Genomic DNA, 18,780 nt, shown 5'->3' with positions numbered 1-18,780 from the left:
TCTCTTTTGAATGGTGTGTAAATGTGGTTTATATCTGTGTGTCTATTGATGGCTGATTTGCCTGAGTACTAAGCTTCCAGGAATTCCCTAGCATTTTTGGATTTATCTTGGTCTAAGATGCTAACAGTTTCCCAGTTGAAACTGTGGTTGAGTCTGTCCATGTGTTGTGAGATTAAGGAGTTTTCATTGTGTCTTCTGACTGCTAGTTGGTGTTCATGAATGTGCTCTGCTAGTCTTCTGCCTGTCTATTCTACATAGTGGCTGTTACAGTCCTTACACTGTATGTTGTAGATGATTCCTGGTTTTTCTTCTTGGGCTACTGGGTCTTTTGGTTTACTTAAGATGTTTTGGAGAGCTTTAGTTGGTTTGTGTGCTGTGGTGATACAATGTGGTTGTAATAATCTGTATGTTGTTTCTGCAATGTTTTTGATGTATGATAGTATTATCCTTTTCATAGTTTGTGTTGGTTGTGCTGTAGTGGGTTGAGTGGTCAGACACTTTTTGATAAAGTTGCATGGTTATCCATTTTGTTGGAAGATGTTGTATAGGTGGTCTGTTTCCTTTTTCTGGTGTTCTGGGTTGTATAGAGATAAACCGCATTTACACATTTACACACCATCCAAAAGAGACAGTAAAAAATTAAGAAGGAAGAAAAAAGATCAAAACACATCCTCTCCAGCAGCCTACACCCAGATAAGCAGGGATTAACACCTGACAAACAATCAAGCAGAAAACAATACCCTAATCAAGGTACTGCCAAGGAGAAAACCACACCCCCACCAACACTGGCAGGGGAAGCCACTGTATATAAACAGGGAAAAACCCCACACTCACTAGCACTGATGGTTACCTAGCTATGTAGTGAAATGTCTGCAAGCAAACAACCAAGCTCAGAGAGCACCAAGGATTCCACAGTTCATCCCTGAGCTACACGTACTCTTTTCTATTGAAATGGGAACTGAAAACCTTTAGGAGATGTTACATAGGTTCTTGTGTGGTTTTGTAATTGTGATTGTTTGGAGCTGTGACGCAAGGCATTTTCTGAGAGCTTATTTTTGTAGAAAATATACTATTGTTTCCTTCCTCTTAAATATTGTTATATTCATCTATATTCAGTCATTTTGAAAATTGTAATTTTACCTTTCCCTACTTGATGCTCTTCAGATTCCTAGAATTCTGGCTGGACAGTCTTGGAATTTCAGTCCTTTTATCTGGAGAGCATTAGACCAAGGAAGACTGCTTGCAATTGTTTTAATTATGGCATTTCATAAAGTATTGTTCTGTACTGTGGCATATATTCATTTTATATCTCTTGTACATAGTCTGGTATCTGTGAAGGAAAAGGTAAAAATTAATTGCATTCATTGACTATTGGTATTTAATCAGCTTTTAAGAAACTGTGTCATTTTTAAGAAGTCAAGGCTCATTAGACTACATCATGTATCCTTTTTTTGTAGTATGAACCATTCATATTAAAAACTGGAAAAAGAGAGAGAGATATAATATAATATAATATGCTATTTATATACTCCAACTGGAATTATGCTTTTACTCAAGAAACCTGAGTTGGACAGCAATATGTAAAGAGTCAGGTGCTAAAAGAGGCTTGTTGAATATGTATTACTTAAATGAGAAAAGTATCCCAGAACAGATGCATTACTTCAACTGTACTCATCCCAATGTTTAATTGTAATGTTTAATTTTAATGCATATATTTAAAGCTTTTTACAATGAGCATCTATTTTTAATTGTTCATTCTTAATACTATAACATTACTACAGTAAAAAAAAATAGTAATTTTTTGAATAAAATACCATTGTTGCAAATAAGTATGTAAATACGAATCTGCTGCAAATTTTTAATAACTATTAAATTATGTATTTATTTTACAGGTCTGAAGGTGAAAATGCAAGAAACATCAGGTATGATTCTCAGATTTCTTTCTTCTGATCCTGCTTTTCAGCCTTCTGGCTAAGATCAAGTGTTGGAGTTCTTTTGATATTGAATTAATTGTGACAGCTACTTATTCTACTTTTTCCTTTCTTCTTTTTGTATTTTTTTTCCTTTCTTTTCAACAGAGAACATTCATGCTTACAGGAAAGATATATTTAGCAGCATTTTGCAAGGCCAAGGTTCTTATATTTTACTTGCAGATTTAATCATACATGCCAAAGTATTGGACTTTAGTTAAGAATAATAAAATATTTTCTGTGTTTAAGCAAAGTTGAGATTCAAAAAAATATTTTAGAAAAGTGCTCTTTATTTTATTCTGTGTCATACTATGCAACAGCATTTGATCTATCTATCTATCTATCTGTCTGTCTATCAATCAATCAATCAATCACTGGGCCAAAGTGATTGGTGGTAAGAGCGCTCGGGGCTGTGACTCCTAAGCTGGGAGAGTGGCACCAGCAGATCCCAGGAACAACATCAGGGCTCTCTGTCCAGAAGAGTGCAGCTTCTGAGAACAGCTCATATACTGCTCAGAACCCTCAAACTCCCAGGCCTCTGGTAGAGGACCCGAGATTGAGGAAGACACATACCACTCATAGGGGTGAGAGGGGAATTATATATATATATATATTTCTTTAAATATATTTCTGTATGTTCATAATACAGATGCTTGAGAGGTTTGAATGCCTCTCTACCTGTAATCAAAGATCTGAGCTGATACTTCTTTCATAAGTGCAAAACATTTATCTGTGATACTCATGCTGGTGTTTCCAGGTCTGACTGTTGCAGTTCTTTCTACATTAGGTTTTGTATTTACTCTAGAAACTTCAATTAGCATAAAACTCAGCTGATAAGCTGATTTCTGGAAGAACTCAGAAACAGTATCACATTTATGCTGAAGGCACTGAATTGCATTGATTACTAATTTGTTTCTAGGTAAAATGCAAGGGTTTTTTTTGTGTTTTGTTTTCTGTATGTTCGAGTCAGTGTTTATTTCTGTCAACTGCCAGGATTAGTCCCTGCAGTTTTCTTGGCAGTAATTTCAGAAGTGGGTTGAGTTTGCCTTCTTCCTAGGGTTGAGAGAACGTGACTGGCCCAAAGTTATCCAGCTGGCTTTGTGTTAGAGACTAGAACTCATGGTCTCCCAGTTTCTAGCCTGATGCCTTAACCACTATACTAAACTGGTTCTCAAAATGCAAAGTACTGATCATTATTATTCAAGCTGCATACAACTGGGGTCCAGGTTACTTCTGACAATGTCTTCTTCCCTGATCCCACTTATTGAGTTTATTTGAGGAAGCTTGCCTACAGTTGCTTTGATGTCAACTCACAATAACTTGGAATTAAGCCTTCTCTATAGTTTTTCTGGATTTCTGGAATATACTCTGTGCTGAATTGAAGAGCCTCTTTTCTTAATTGAGTTTTTTTTAAATTAAAATTAAAAAGAAACCCTTTTGGAAGATAGACACGATATAAAAAGCACCCATTTTAAATAGGCTTTTTATTTATTATTTTATTTCAATTTTATTCCTTCTGCTTTTAATTCTGGTTTGGGGTTTATGTTACTAACCACAAAGAAACTTCAGTAATTGGCAGAGTAACATATTTAATAAAATAAATAAATATTTTTCTCTATTGAATGTATACTTGCAACACCAAAAAATATGAGGAAGAAATTTATGATTTTACACTGAAAAATGTAAGAAAGCCAATATTTTAAAGTGAATTGGCTGAGTGATAAAATGTGTGCAGCTATTTGTTCCTTTTGGTTAACCATTGAAAATATTTATAGAAAATGCTGTTCCTTTTGGTTGCTGTTCAGTATGCAAGTTCAGTGTAGAAGTGGACTCAAATGGAGATAAACAAAGCACATTTCAGACCAATTAGGTTGGCACTTTGAATCATGCTTATATTTCACACATTGATTTAGGTGTTTACAAAAATGTCATTTATGCCAACTAGGAATGCTCAATAAATGGCATGTCATCTCAGTACTTATTAGATATGTTTTTGTGTCATTTCCTCATTGAAGTTTTTTTCAGGAGATAATTTGCATATTCCTGGTGTATTCTGGAAATAGAGTAGAAGTCACTGTGAGCAACAGAGGAATTGGAATTCATCTGACCACCTCAAGCTAGCTGCCCAGCATCTGACTCACCAGATGATCAATTGCACAGCCTCGGTGTATTCTGGGAAAAAAGAATTTTATTTGCTTTTTCCCCTTTTCTTTCTTAGTCTAGCAAGTGTAGGAGACATCATGGTCAGAAATGAGGTTCTGGCAGTTGCCTACAACAGATGTGCCATGTTTGCTTTGTTCGCAGAGGAGAAAGAAGGCTGTTAAATATCAACTTGTGGAAGTCCTTAAAACAAAGATTGATAAACTGGAGGCCAGAATATTACATGTATACCTCACTTGTCAAGATAAAGACTTGTGGATTCTATTGCTTTCCAAAAGCAGAAGAGCAATGTGATGTTTACAACTTCTAAGGATGAGAATGAAGGCACCTGGCAAAAGGACCACAAAGCAAAACATTGCCCTACATCTTGGCACCTAATTCTTATATCTAGGCTTCAAAAACTTATTAAAATAAAATATTTAAACATTTTTTTAAAAATCCAGACTTCAAAGAAGCTTCTAGAAACATGAGTGAGCTATAGAAGACTCCTACAATCGAAGCTGTGCCATCTGATCCATATAGATTGATTCATCACCAATCACATAGAAGAAGAAGTTAATAGGCTACTCCCTCTTGAGAGGTACAGAAGCTCCCATTTGTAATCTAGGTATTTCATCTCAACATGTGTATTATCTCTTAGGTATCTGAATCTGAGGGGTGATGGAAAGACTGACAAGACTCACCCATGTGGGCAAACCCATGTCGGTTTTCATCAGTTAATTCCCATCAAAGTCCAGCAAGAGAAAGAACCATGTGTCATGTTAATTCCTGGTTGCAACAGACGTTTCAGTATTTCAGTAATGGTATAAACCTCAGGGAGGAACGGCTGCTTTGCAGAGATGGAATTCATCTCACTAAGGAGAGAAAATAGATTTGTAGCTATGGCTGATTAATCTGAACAGTAGGCCTTTAGACAGCAGCAAAGTGAAGTGTTTTGGAAATTACTAGTTTAACAAAGGGGGAATAAATATCAGCAAAAAGGGAAAGTGAACACAAGGAGTCTAACTCTGCCTTAAATGCCTCTACATTAATGTATTAGGAATAGGTAACAAGCAAAATGAGCTGGATGTCATGAGGCACACAAAGTAGGTGTGATATAATAAGGGTTATGGAAACAAGATAGGATTAATCCCGCTAGCTGAACATTGGGCTTGATGGAAGATAACTATCAGTGAAATAGGGAGAGCAACATTCCTTCCTCTTTGTGGTCTCCTGTGCCCAGTATACAGTCTGCAGGGAAAGGAGGAGTCACCAATATTGTTCACCTCCTATCCCATTAGTGGATGCCTTTGTTGATGAGAGGAAAAATCATTCAATCACGGAGCAAATTTGGTGACTTTAGGTTATTAAATGTCTTTCAGCCTAACCTAGCTGACAGGAATGTTGTTCTGAAGATGAAATGAGGCATGAGAGATTGTAGGAAAGTGGGGGCAAGCCAGTTGAAATAGTAACTCATGCCAGTTGCTGAGAGACTTGAGAAGATGCTTCAAAGAGACCCTGGCTTACTTAACTCACTCTAAATATGGCTAAGAAATTCCTATTACAGTTTCCAAGATTCTGTATTACCCCAGATTAGAATTAGAGCTGTCTTACTGAAACCATGTTGGTCTTGCTTCCTTGGTCTTGCCAGCTACATGGGGCTTTACATGAGAGGAAACCACCCATATTTGTCCCAGTATCAGTGCAATAGCAACTACATACTGAATTTTAAAAATACTAAGAATAAGTATTAAGAGGTACAAATATTGGGATTTCCTCCTTATTCATTGCTGAGGAAGAACATCTGCTCTGGTAAAAACAGAAAGCTTTTTCTATTTCTTAGGAACTATCATTTAATTTATTCACAAATCACAGTACAGTGTAGAATAGTTTTCCACTATGAAGAATCTGAGTTCAAGCTGCTGGCTCTCCAGATAGACCTTGAAAAAATTCTGTCTGAAGTTGTGGAAAGATTTTATAAATATAGATATCTCTGAGCTACATGTACAAATGTTCTGTGTCTCTACAAATCCAGTCAAATCCAATGGTCAAATCCAATACTTTTATTACAATCATAGATCAGGATTTCTACAAGGTTCAGATATAACATTGTTCTAGGTCATATTGATATAAGTGGTGTCCACATACCTAAAAGCTACTTCTCAGAGGAAGAAATTACCATTGTTTTTGTAGTGATAGCCTTTTTACTACTTGCTCTTGATCAGCCATTTCTAACCTGGATGTCTTTTAGGTGTATTTACTTCAACTCCATCAATTTCCCAACCAACACGGCTTTGCCTGAGTCTTCTGGAATACATCTGTATCACCGCAAAGGACAGGACACAGAATTGCTCTGTTACAGGAAGTTAAAAAAAAAAGTGGTTAATAGAAAACATAACAATAAGTATCAAAGTATTAACAACATAAATGTGTGTGTGGCTAATGAACACATGACTATGTCATCTCAAAAATAAAAACGAATGGAACAATATTCTTGTACATCCTTTGATGTCGTAGTTACTAACAGTTTAAATGAGCAAATTGCTTGAAAGTAGCACAAAGGTCAGTGAGATTCAATGTTCATATTTTATGCAGACTTACTATATTTTTTTAGTTATAGCTAAATATTCTTTATATTACATTTTGCTACAAACAATGGGTATTTTTGGCATTTTGAAGATTATTTGCTTTATAACTGTTTAAGTTCTTATGCATGTTAAATGCAATTTTTATTTCAAAGTTTACATCTCACATAGTTACTTAATAGTTTTAATTTTGCAATACAGTTAATTTGTCTACAATAATTGTTTTTCTCACTGCAGCTAATAAAGTCTTGCAATTTTACTAGAGGCATTTAATAAGTGTGAAGTTTAATAGACTGATTATTAAGTTGCTTATTAAAGACAAAGATCATGCTGTGGTTTCTGACCAGAGGCAGAACAGTGCTGATTGCAGACCGTGGTATTTAGCTGTGTTAAATTGTCATGAACTCCACTAAAGAAAGTAGAACATGTCCTGAACCAACATTGAATGGAAAAGAAATGCCAAGTACTGTAAGAATTATATTTCAACTGTATCAGCATAAGAAATGGTAATGCTCCATTTTAATAAAGGATTAGGAGAAGGAGGAGCACGTAACAGAACTATAATGAGTTTTTTATGGCTCGGTTCCTGGGGAGGAGATGAGAAAGTCTCCAGATTTGTAAAAGAAGGAACAAGAAAGCAGGATTCATTCACTTGGTTTTTTTGCTCTTCATACTGTTTCTGGGATTTGGATGTCACAGGATTTCTCAGTTGAGGCAAGGGAACTTAGCAGAGGGCCGTCATGCTGCTCAAATGTTTATCAGTCATCTTTTCAGTTGTATGGTAAGTAGTTATAGGCGGTGTTAGAGTGCAGTATGGAATTAGGGGATTGACCAAGTATTCACAGTCAGTTTGGTAGATAAATCTGTAGTATAGATAGTCCTTGGTTAACAATGTTAATTGGAACTGGGATTTCCATCGCTAAGTGACATGGTCATAAAGCGCAATGTCACATGACCGCGACGTTTAGTGATGGCAGTTCCGGCACTTCTAGTTGCTGTTGTTAGCAAATCCCGCGCCATTATTAAGCCATTGATTTTGTTTGTTGGAAGCCACCAGTGAAGTGACCTTATGCTTTCTTGCAGATACAGGTAATCCTTGTTTAGTAACTGCAACTGGTTTAAGCAAAATGGTCACTAAGCAACACGGTTGGTAAGAAAACCATGTGGCTGAAAGAGAGACGTTGCGAAGATTGCTGGTTGCTGCTGTCTCATTCAGATAAAGTTCTCTCCTACAGTGTCCTGTGCCTGACCTGTTTTTTTTCTTTTCCCTTTTTTTGCCCCCTCGCAGGGCAGAGAGATTGCTTAAACAAAACATCTCTTCCTGAGTTGCTTTTCTGTGCAGCTCAGGGGTCCCTAAAAAGTGCTAACTACAAATTAACAAGCTCAGCTCTGTGATCTTAATTACCGTATTTATCGGCGTATAACACGCACAGGCGTATAACGCGCACCTTAATTTTAAGAAGGAGGTTTGAGTAAAAAAACCTTAAATTTAAAATAAATGACTTGGAAGCAAAATAGAGGGAGCTCTGAACTTTTTGTTTATTAATATTTATACCACTTATATGGTAAATACGTAATGTGAAAGAAAAAGCACCTCTTTGAATGATGAAAACTGGTGCTCGCCATCGCTCGCACTAGTGCCTGAGCTCCACAGAACAGGAGGTGAGTGGCGGGCAGGCGAGCGAGCGAAAACTGGTGCCTGAGCTCCGAAGAGTAGGAGGCGAGCAGCAGGGGAGCGAGTGAGCAAAAACCGGCATTCCCCATCGCTCCTGCTAGTGCCTGAGAGCCGCAGAGCAGGAGGTGAGCAGTGGGGCAGCGGCGTTTTTCACTCACTCGCCCATGTGGAGCTCAGGCACTAGCGCAAGTGATGGGGAGCACCAGTTTTTGCTCGCTCGCCCGCCGCTCACCTCCTGCTCTGTGGAGCTGCCCTGGTTACAGCCCTGGCTCAAATGAAGATTCTACTCTCCCAGCCCTGCCGCTTGAATATTGGCGTATAACATGCCGCTAGGATTTCAGCCCCAAATTTTAAGGAAAAAAGTGTGTGTTATAGGCGGCTAACTAGGGTAGTTGATTGGATTCCTCTGGCCAGCTGGCAGCTGCTGCCTGAAACTGACCAGACCTTGATCAGTTTCACACTGAAGGCTTTTGTTGTTGTAAATGTGCACATTGGTTAGAAAATGAATTTTTTTATTACTGTTTATTACTGTTGTATTTGTGAATGGTCACTATCTGAGACAGTTGCTAATGAGGACTACCTGCATATATTGCCCAGTGCAAAATGCAGCTATTGAGCCCTATATGTACGTCTGGTCTAGCATTTAAATTCTAAGCCATTTCCTTCCCTTTTTAGGTCAGTGGATAATTGGTCATTCTCTTCCTGGCCTTGAGACTGGTTGACATTTGCTCAGTGTTTATTTAAGGCCATACCCACCTTTAACTTCCGTATTGGAAGTTCCACTGCTAAATAAACAAACACGCTAAATAAATAAACTGAAATAAATGAATAAACTAAATAAACGAATATGTCAAAATGAGCAGGAGCATGCCTTCATGTAGGTAAAATTTTGTTGTGATCTATGACTATAAAGGACCTTCAGATTATTGTCTATGTATACATAGACAGTACTGGTCTAGATGAACCAAAGGCCTAATGTTGTCTAAAATATTTTCATTTGATCAAAGGTTTTCTGTCCCGTTCCCCCCCCCCCCACACACACACCAATCTTACTGGCTGCAACACCAATAGTGTGTGTTTAAACAATAGAAATGTAATTTGTAACATAGTATATGAATTAAGTTGAGTCTGAATTACCTTTCAAGGATCCTTTCCTACTCTGTAACTTTTAAGCGCTATTGATTTTATGAGTGCCTTGAGGCAGTGCTTCGTAAATCTTGACCAAGCAGTGGTTGATAGCTGTGATTGTGGTTTAGTGACCCAGGAAGGCATCTGGTGGCTGCTATTGCTCTGGTAAAGTGTTTGCAATAGGAACTGGAATGGCCACTGATGGATGGAGATTACTCAACTTTCTTCTTTAACAAGAGTCCAGGGAAAGCAGTGAATGAAGTGTATGTGTGTAGCAGAAAGTCTGAGCTGGAATTGAAAAAGCAGGGAGAATAACAACTTTGTAAGAAATACCAAGGTTCTTTGTATTCCACTTGAGACTTGACAGGGAAACTGTTGAAATAGTAATTTGGTATCTCTTTATAAAGAAACCTTCTAGAGTAGTGAGGATGTCATGCTACTGACACGCTATAAAAGGATGCACACTCATACTACCCTCGAGATGCCAAAGCAGCCTTGACTTCTTCCTTCATTAATTGCCCTTGTCCACTAGCAGCAGTTCTAGCAATTTTCTATCCCATCCCTCATATTTTTCTTTTTAAAGAAAAAATGTCTGAATGATTTGGCAGCCTTTCAGGATTATATATTGCATTGTTCTTTGTAAATGTGGGTAATAAGTCACTGGGAGAGGAATTAAGAAACTGCTTGTTAATGTGATCAAAGGGCATGCAGTACCTGTTATAATAAATATATTTAAAAGTAGGCACTTTAGAATGTGGGTTCTGTATAGCACCCCAGAATGCATCCTTTTCATCTAGAAGGATGATAATCAGGAGTGCTGATAATAAACAAACAACTCCATGCTGTTTGTTTGAAGTTCTCCACAAGTTATTCAGAGTTGTGAACAAATAAATGCTTCAGAGATTTTTCTGTTGCTTGTGGATTATAAGATAAGGCAATTATTTGAGGCCAAATAAAATATTATCAAAGGAAATCCTTCTTACTCTGGAACAGAGAGTTGTTTCAATAATTTCTTCAGAGTTTTCTCTCTTTGCACTGCGGGGTCCCCTTGTTGCATATGGCATTCTCATTCAGTGTACTGAGATCTGAGAACAAAGTCCTGATTTCATATATGGAAGTACCATAATTTCAATAGAAGTGCTGATGCATCACAAACATCTTCCAAATATATTGTTTGATATTCATAGTGAAAAAGTTTATTGCAACAGTGAGATTTGGAATCTGTAAAAGAAGATACCATTTCATTGTAGTTCAGATTCAACACTTTAGTTCCCAGCAAATGACAAGAACAAGAACATTGCAAGGCATTTCCGTAAGTACTTCCTTTTCAATCAATCTAGGACAACCTTCCCCATCGTATCCCTCCAGATATATTGTATCGTTTTGGCCATGAGTTGAGTACTTATGGGAACCTGATCACTGAATATTCCTTGCTATGATTTACTTTTTTCTAGCAAATAATCATGTCATTTTTTCACAACCCATTTACCAAGATTGATTGATTGATTTCACATTTCTACTTAATTGAATAAATAACATGGAAGAGTGGGAATTCCTTAGTCATCTTACCAGATTGCTTGGGAATATCTAGAGCGGTTTTATATCTGATAGTCCTTCTGGTACCAGTGACAAAAGCTAGGACACCTTAAACAAAGGCTTGGATGAGAATTCTAATGCAACCCTCAGCTGTAGCATCTCATATCTCCAATGTTACTTTTAAGTCTTACTACTTCATGTTCACATGGAGCAATATGCCTAATGACTGGCTTTTTGTGTATAGTGATAAGGATAGTCACAGTATTATCTCTACAAGAAAATCAGAGTGGCTTTTGCTAACACTGAAGAAGCCATGCCACACCAAGCAGTCACACCATGGAATCACTGTGTCTTACACAATAATGTCTCTATTCCCTATCATTCTTTTCATGTGCCCTATCCTCAGGTTCCAACTTTGAGGATAACTCTACCAGTGTGTGTGTGTGTGTGTGTGTGTGTATGTGTGTGTGTATATATATATATATATTTATCCTAGAGCCATGAAGGAAGATGAGGCTATGAGACACATGCTATGATAAATATGCATGGTTAATCTGATATCTTTGCAAAAATCCATTAGAGCTACTGGAGTAAAATAACATTAAAATTGGCTTTCTGGAATTGTTAATTGCAAAATAACAAGTGTTTTGAAATGAGGTGCAATTATAGTTTTTCCTGTACTCTGTTCTTATGTAATACTGCAGCTAGTGTGGTGTTGGAACAGGAGGAGAGAGACTTAGGTTCTAGTTCTTCCTTAGGTACAGAAGCTGGTTGGGTGAATTTGGGCCAGTAACTCTCTCTCAGCCCTAGACCAGGAACTCAATAAACTTCTGTCACAGTGCACTGGAGCTATGTGGTAGATTACAATCCATAACCTTTAAAGAAGAGGCCTTCACCCACACTGGACTAATATGGACTGACATCTAGCTGTCTCTCTCTTGTCTCTGTCCATTTCTTCAGGGAGCTCTGGGGAGATGAATATGAGTCCGCACATCCTATCCTAGCCAAATTCTTGATTCTGGCTGATAACACATCAACACAAAAGTATCAGGCTTGGGATGAGAGGACAGAATTAAATTCAGATCTCTTTAATGTAGGTTTAGCACTGTATCTCAGCACAGGGAACAATATAGCAGTGCTTTGTTGATGTAAGTACAGAAATAAATTGCTTTTCTTTTCTTTCTGTTTTTGAAGCAAATAAACGCATACAAATTTAGTATGGTTGGTTGCTTCATCTAAAACTTAGAATATAGAAACATGGAGTAAGCAAACTGCCCTGGGTCAGTTGTGAGATTTATGAGGCTTCAGTTAAAAAAAAAAAAGAGAGAGAGAGTGCTGTTTTACCTGTTACTCAGTTAATTTGATCCACATATTTGTGTCCAGAATTCCTGAAAAGGCAATTATAAATGTGTACAGATTACCAAAGGTACTGCAACCAGTATGCCTCAAAAGAATAATAAACAAGAAACACAGTGAAGTATTTATGTTGTACACAAAATAGATTTATGTTCTGTAAAATAGGGCCCTTAGGGCTTGCCTTTTAAATTAATAGTGATATGATTCACTCTCTGTTGCTAAATATAAATGTGCAGAGAACATGGGAGTATTAGCTGCCTGCCCATGTATATAAAGTTAACAATTTTTAGAATTCACTGCTTTCAGTGCAGGTGCTTACCGTCCAGTTGAAAACAGGAAAAGTATGAGAAATGATAAGCAATGATTTCTGTACAGCACTAATTGTTACTTCTCCTTCCCAGGAGGCCCAAATGCACTAAAAGTGGGCTTAATTTGTTCTGATGCAAATTAAGTGGCAATACAATGCCGCTTGTATTCATGTAGGTAAAAGCAGTGTAAAGAAGACTTAGGCATGGAGCATATTTTCAGCAGAAGTCATGGAGAAACAGAATAGGAACAAGATATGTTCTTAACCAATTCATTAAAACTGTGGTGAATGTGGAATAAATAGATACAGGTCGTTATGTTTGCTAAAATAGAATATATATATATTTGCTCAGTTTCTCTCACACAGTACAACTTAAAGATACATCAAGGATGTAAACCTGCAGATTCAGGCTCACTCAGATTTCCATAGAGGCTTTAATATTTGTTTTATTCAAGTAATAGGCCTTGAATAAATTTATATCCCTATGTCCATATTATAAAGAGCATTGGTATAAACCAAGCACAGAGGTATACTCACAGAAGCAGAGAAAATAGTGGATAGTTTAACAAGAATGATTGAAATATTTATATAATACATTGTATATAGTATATCAAGGCAGTGTTTCAAACTGAAACACCAATAAATTAAAAATGATATAAAACATGTACATTAAAATGAAGAGAAAATATTTAGAAAAATCTGACTCTGTCTTTCAAATAGTTAAGGGCTGGGTGGAAAAGACAAGCTGCCTAAACTAAACGCCCTGTAAAACTGGGTTTTCCAAAGAGCAGAAAACACCAACAAGAGAAGAAAATGTACAACTCATGTCCTTAAGTAGTCTTAGTGACCATGAAGGTTTATAACAAGGAAGGGTGTCTGTTATATAACATGGAAAAACAGGTTTATCACAGGCAACTGTCTAATTCAGTGCTTGAGTTACACAGCAGCAATGGTATTAGGACTTTAGATTGAGGTTCCTTGAACTCTTCTAGTATGGCAATGCATTACTTATGGGAACGTTCTTTAAGCAGAATCCATTGAGAGAGATCAAGATGTAATGAGCTAGGAGCTAGCACCAACAGAAAGCACTTCCATCTATATAAGATAGAGATTCTGATTTTTGCAGTTTTCTCCATTGGCCTTTGTGCCCTTGAAGATTTGCTTCTGAGGAATGAGAATTTTCTGGAATAGGAGATAAGATGCACAGACCTAGAAGAGATAGGGAAGACTATGGAAAATGCAAGCCACTTTCTAATCACTCTTGGATTTACAATTATTTTACAGTTAAAAGAGGTCTTCCAAACAACCAGTTTGAAAAACTACCTGGTGAGTAAAACTGCATCCCAAAATAGAAGAAAAGCTAACAGTTTAAAGTATTTAAAGAATATAATACAAATGGCAAAAAGCTAAATGAGAATTTAATCTAAGAAAGTTTTAAACAGATTAAGGGAACAGATGAATTTGGAATATTAGGACTTTTGCTAAGACTTTTGAAAAATTGAGTAAACAAAACAATATTTCCATGGGAATACAAATTGTTTAGCCTATTAGAAAAGAGATCATTGGCTGAAAGTTGAAAACAAAGCAGCAAGGAAACTTAATACGTTGTGAATATAGAAATGGGACACTAGAGGGCACTAACGTTCCAGGGAAGGAGAAGAAAAGTAGAATTTGCAAAATGACGAAGATGACTCTTGAGACATTTCAAAGGATTTTTGAAGAACTGGGAGAGAAACCTATGATTAAACTGACAGCAATAATTTCTGTACCTGTAAATGTACTTTTTGAAAAAGATTATAAAGGAGAGAAAGACACACCAGACAACAATATGGAAGAATTTATGGATAGACAAGATGAGGAGATACAAAATCTACCTGATGTAGAAATATTGGAAAATAAAGAAATTGAGGGTGATAAATAGAGATGACAGTTGGAGTGGTAACACACATGACAAACCAGGAGATGAAAAAGGACCTGGCAAGGACTTATCTTTGGATCTGCAAATCAAGGTTTCTAAAACCTTGAAAAATCATTGAGAGGGGAGAAAGAAAGTTTAAATGGAGATTCAATCCTATGACAACAACTTGATGAATTAAAGATTAAGATTGTCAGAAGCAAAAGAAAGGAATTTAATGATCAGGGATAAAATAAGAAATATTTTTATAAAATTCTGGAAACCCTTTATGGACTTTTTGGTGACACTTGGGGACAGAAATGACCATTTTTTTGGATTTGTGAATGAATGGGGGGTTATGGGAAGGAGTGAGCTATGTATGTAATTTTATAGAGGGTGGAAAAATATTAATTTGCTTATACTTGTTGCAAGGAAGAACAGGAGTCACTTAGTTAAATATTACTTTTTTCAATTTTCTTCTCTTTTTCTTTTTTCTTTTTCTTCTGCACTTTGATTTTCTTTTTTTTTCTCAATTTTCTTTTTTCTGATTTTAGTTTGTGTTATCATATAATATTGTAAAACTTTAATAAAAAGGTTGGTTTTTTTTTTAAAAAAGGAAAATGTAGGGCAAGCAAAAGCAGCGTGCAGCCTAATGTAAACCTACAATAAGCACCTACTAGAATATATACAAGTGCCAATGGATTCTTACTCTCTTCATTAACATTAAGGACAGCATATTATAAAATGAAAGGTTGCTGATATTACTTATTAACACTTTCAGAAATGCACATATTGAAAACCTTTGTGAGGAGTTTTTACTTAGAGTTTTTGCGTACTTCTATCTATTTTATAATACTATAGTTTTAAAAATCTAAAAAAACTTTGTCAAAATAATAGGTCATTTATCCTGGAAGCACACTTCAACCCACTCTCAAAAATAGCTACAATGACATTTTGAAATTAATATATTCAACCTGCCTCAAGTTGGCCAGGCTTTACTTGCCACCTCAGAGTTCAAATGAGGAGCTAATGATTTATTTCTTCATAAATAATGGGGCAACACTTCCACTGGAACTACTAATAAAGCAGCTGCAGAGATAACAAGTGGAAGTCTCTGAGCCATCCAGGGGGTGCAGCTGCTTTAATGGTTTGCTCACATCCAAGTATTTCACAGAATGTATGTTTGAATGATTTCTATAGCTTTCATATTTAATAATATTGAATAGTAGCATTATTCAAAGTCCAGAAAAAGAATTAAGAAGAAGAAAAGGAAATCTCCCTAAATCTAATTCTCGCAATATTCAGTTTGAGAACATCTGCTGAATCAGGCCTGGACTCATCATTCTGTCTCACATGGTGGCCTTTCAGATACTTTTTTTTAATTATTATTTTGGTGCCGTCAGTTTTGACCCCTGCCTAGATAAGCCCTGCAGTTTTCTCAGCAAGGTTTTGCAGAAGTGGTTTGCTTTTGCCTCCTTCCTAGGGCTGAGAGAAAGTAACCGGCCCAAAGTCCCCCAGCCGGCTTTCATGCCTAAGGTGGGACTAGAACTCACAGCCTCCCGGTTTCTAGCCTGGAGCGTTAACCATTAGACCAAACTGGCTCTCTCCAGGTCCCAATGCATCTAAGAAATCTACCAACAGGAGATCAAGGCAACCCTCCTCTCCCATTGTTGGACTCATGCCCCACCTCCTTTCATGCAGAGAGCACCAAGTCATCAGGCTGTAGCCACTGATAGGCTTGTTCTCTGGTAATTTGTCTAGTCCCCCCTTTGAAGACTTCTAAACTAAAGGCCAACATCACAGTTTGTAGCAGAATATTTCTACACAATGCATGAAGAAACATTTTCTTTTATCAATTTCAACTCTTCTAAAAGTCAGTTTCATTGAGTGGCCTTTAGTTCTGGGTGATGGTTTACTTCTTTTCCTTTCCCATGCATACTTTTGTCAGATTATTATTATTATTTATTATTATTTATTAAATATCTCCCCCGCCATCTCCCCCAAATGGGGGACCCTGGGCAACTTACAAAAAGCATTAAAACCATAAATATATATAAAATACATAATACATCTAAAATTTAAAAACAGTACTAAAAAAGGAAAATCCAAGAAGATGGAAAATCGGGCTGAGGACACCTGGCCACTATGGGACTAGCCATCCCCCTGCTTGAAGTATTCCCTCCCCACCCCAGGCCAAGTGACAGAGCCAGGTCTTCAAGGCCCTTTGGAAGGGCAGGAGTGAAGGGGCCAATCGCACCTCCGGCGGCAGAATGTTCAAAAGAGCAGGATTTTAATCTCTTTTACTTAACCTAAATAGCTCCAACCATTGCATTCTCTCCTCCTATAAAAAGTGTTCCATATGATCATCTTCATTGCCCTTTCCTGCACCTTTTCCAGCACCACAATATACCCTTTCCTCATTTAGCCATCACAATCCATTCCAGTGAAATGGTCGCTAAGCAAAATGGCCACTAAGCAAGCATGTGAGTGAGAGAGAGAGAGACTGCAAAGATCTCTGGTTGCTGTCGTCTCATTTAGATAAAGTTCTCTCAGTGCCTGACTCATTTTTTCCCTTTTTTTGCCACCTCGCAGGGTGGAGAGATTCCTTAAACAAGCTATCTCTTCCTGAGCTGCTTTTCTCCCTAGCACAGTGTGACCCTAAAAAGTGTTAACAAGCTCAGCTCTGACCTTAATTAGTTGATTAGAACCTTACTGCTGGCTGGCACTGCTGCCTGAAACTGACCAGACCTTAAATCAGTTTCACACTGAAGGCTTTTGTTGTAAACTTGGTGTAAATGCATGCATTGGTCAGAATATACATTTGCGAATGGTCACTAAATGAGGTAGTCACTAAACAAGGAGTGGCTGTATTCCTTTTGACGTATAGTGATCAAAACTGTATGCAGTAATCTAGATGTGACTGAACCATAAATTAATATAGTGATATTATAAGTTCATTTATTGACTATCCCTTTTCTAATTATACCAAGCATGGCTCTTGCCACTGTACACTATTGCATTGTTTGTCTGAATTATTTACTCCAACATCTTTTTCTCAGTTGGCCACTGATCAGTCACCACCACTTTTTACATGAACCGTGGATTCCAAGCTTCAATGTACATTGAATTGCATTTGCAGTTTAGTGATCCAGTCTCCATGTTTGAGATAGATCCCTTTAGAGTTTATCACAGTTCATTTGTTTCTTCCCCCACATTAAATAACTTAAATCTCTCTCCATTCCCTTCTGTTTTTGTAAACCATCTTTACTTCCACCATATCCATTCACTAGTTCATACATTATCTTCTTTAAATTTCTCATCAATCTCTTTTAGGAGATCTTATCAACTGATCCACCCATGACTTTCTCAGAACACTAGCTCTTGATATATTTGTTTTGCAACTTCCAACATTTATGTATACCTTCAAATCATCTGCATTTCCAAAATACAACTATTTTGGACTTTGGTACATTAATTTTCAAATTCATTCTCTTCATTGCATCATACAGTGCAATATTGGCTACAAATATTATAGGTCCTATCCAACATAGTGTCATCTTTATACAAAAATATACACACACACTCCTGTCCCCAGCCAACATACCACAATGCCACCAAAAACTTTCCACATACATTTATCCATAAATGCATTAAACAATCAAAGTTATATTACACATTCTATCCTTACCCCTGCTCTGTGTCAGACCATTCACTAAGCATTCCACTTATTGTATGCCTGCTTTACTTCTATTATATACTGCAAACACAAAAACATTATTATGTCCAAAGACCAGCCTAAAACAATACAATATAAGAAGATATTGAAGTATAAAAGTATAATATAAAAGTATAATATAAAAAGCAAAGGATGATACAATGTGGGAAAATAGGTACACAGGACCCATCATAGGGAACGCAAACTTGAGTAAAAATAAGATTAAAATATGGTTAATATTTATATTTTTACAAACATTCCATATAAATAAATAAAGTGCTACAGAAAGCAAGTAAATATAATACATAAAACAAATAAGTATAAAAGCAGTTATTGAAGACAGAAGGAAGCAAACGCATAAGGAAATGAAGAACAAAAACGGAGGAGAAAAATAATTTTGCTAACTTGTTGTGGGCACCAAGATCTTTCTGATTTTACATGCTGCCATATAGAATTTTGCCACATTGTATGTTAT

At 36.8% G+C, this 18,780-nt stretch overlaps 1 protein-coding gene across 8 annotated transcripts in view; it reads left to right on the top strand.

The window, feature by feature from the left end:
• Positions 1–18,780, top strand: part of IQSEC1 (IQ motif and Sec7 domain ArfGEF 1) — a 328,329-nt gene that overhangs the window by 53,454 nt on the left and 256,095 nt on the right. For all 8 annotated transcript variants that reach the window (XM_088134152.1, XM_088134143.1, XM_088134141.1 and 5 more), the window contains exon 2: positions 1,893–1,922. In XM_088134152.1, coding sequence (XP_087990278.1) covers positions 1,893–1,922 — 30 coding nt within the window. The remainder of the gene's footprint in view (positions 1–1,892; positions 1,923–18,780) is intronic.

This window comes from Python bivittatus, unplaced genomic scaffold, assembly GCF_059951505.1.
Source record: "Python bivittatus isolate LINGU-HERP-01145 unplaced genomic scaffold, Pbiv_v1 ctg000080_np1212, whole genome shotgun sequence".
NCBI classification, from domain to species: domain Eukaryota; kingdom Metazoa; phylum Chordata; class Lepidosauria; order Squamata; family Pythonidae; genus Python; species Python bivittatus.
This window is presented reverse-complemented; position numbering and strand designations above follow the sequence as displayed.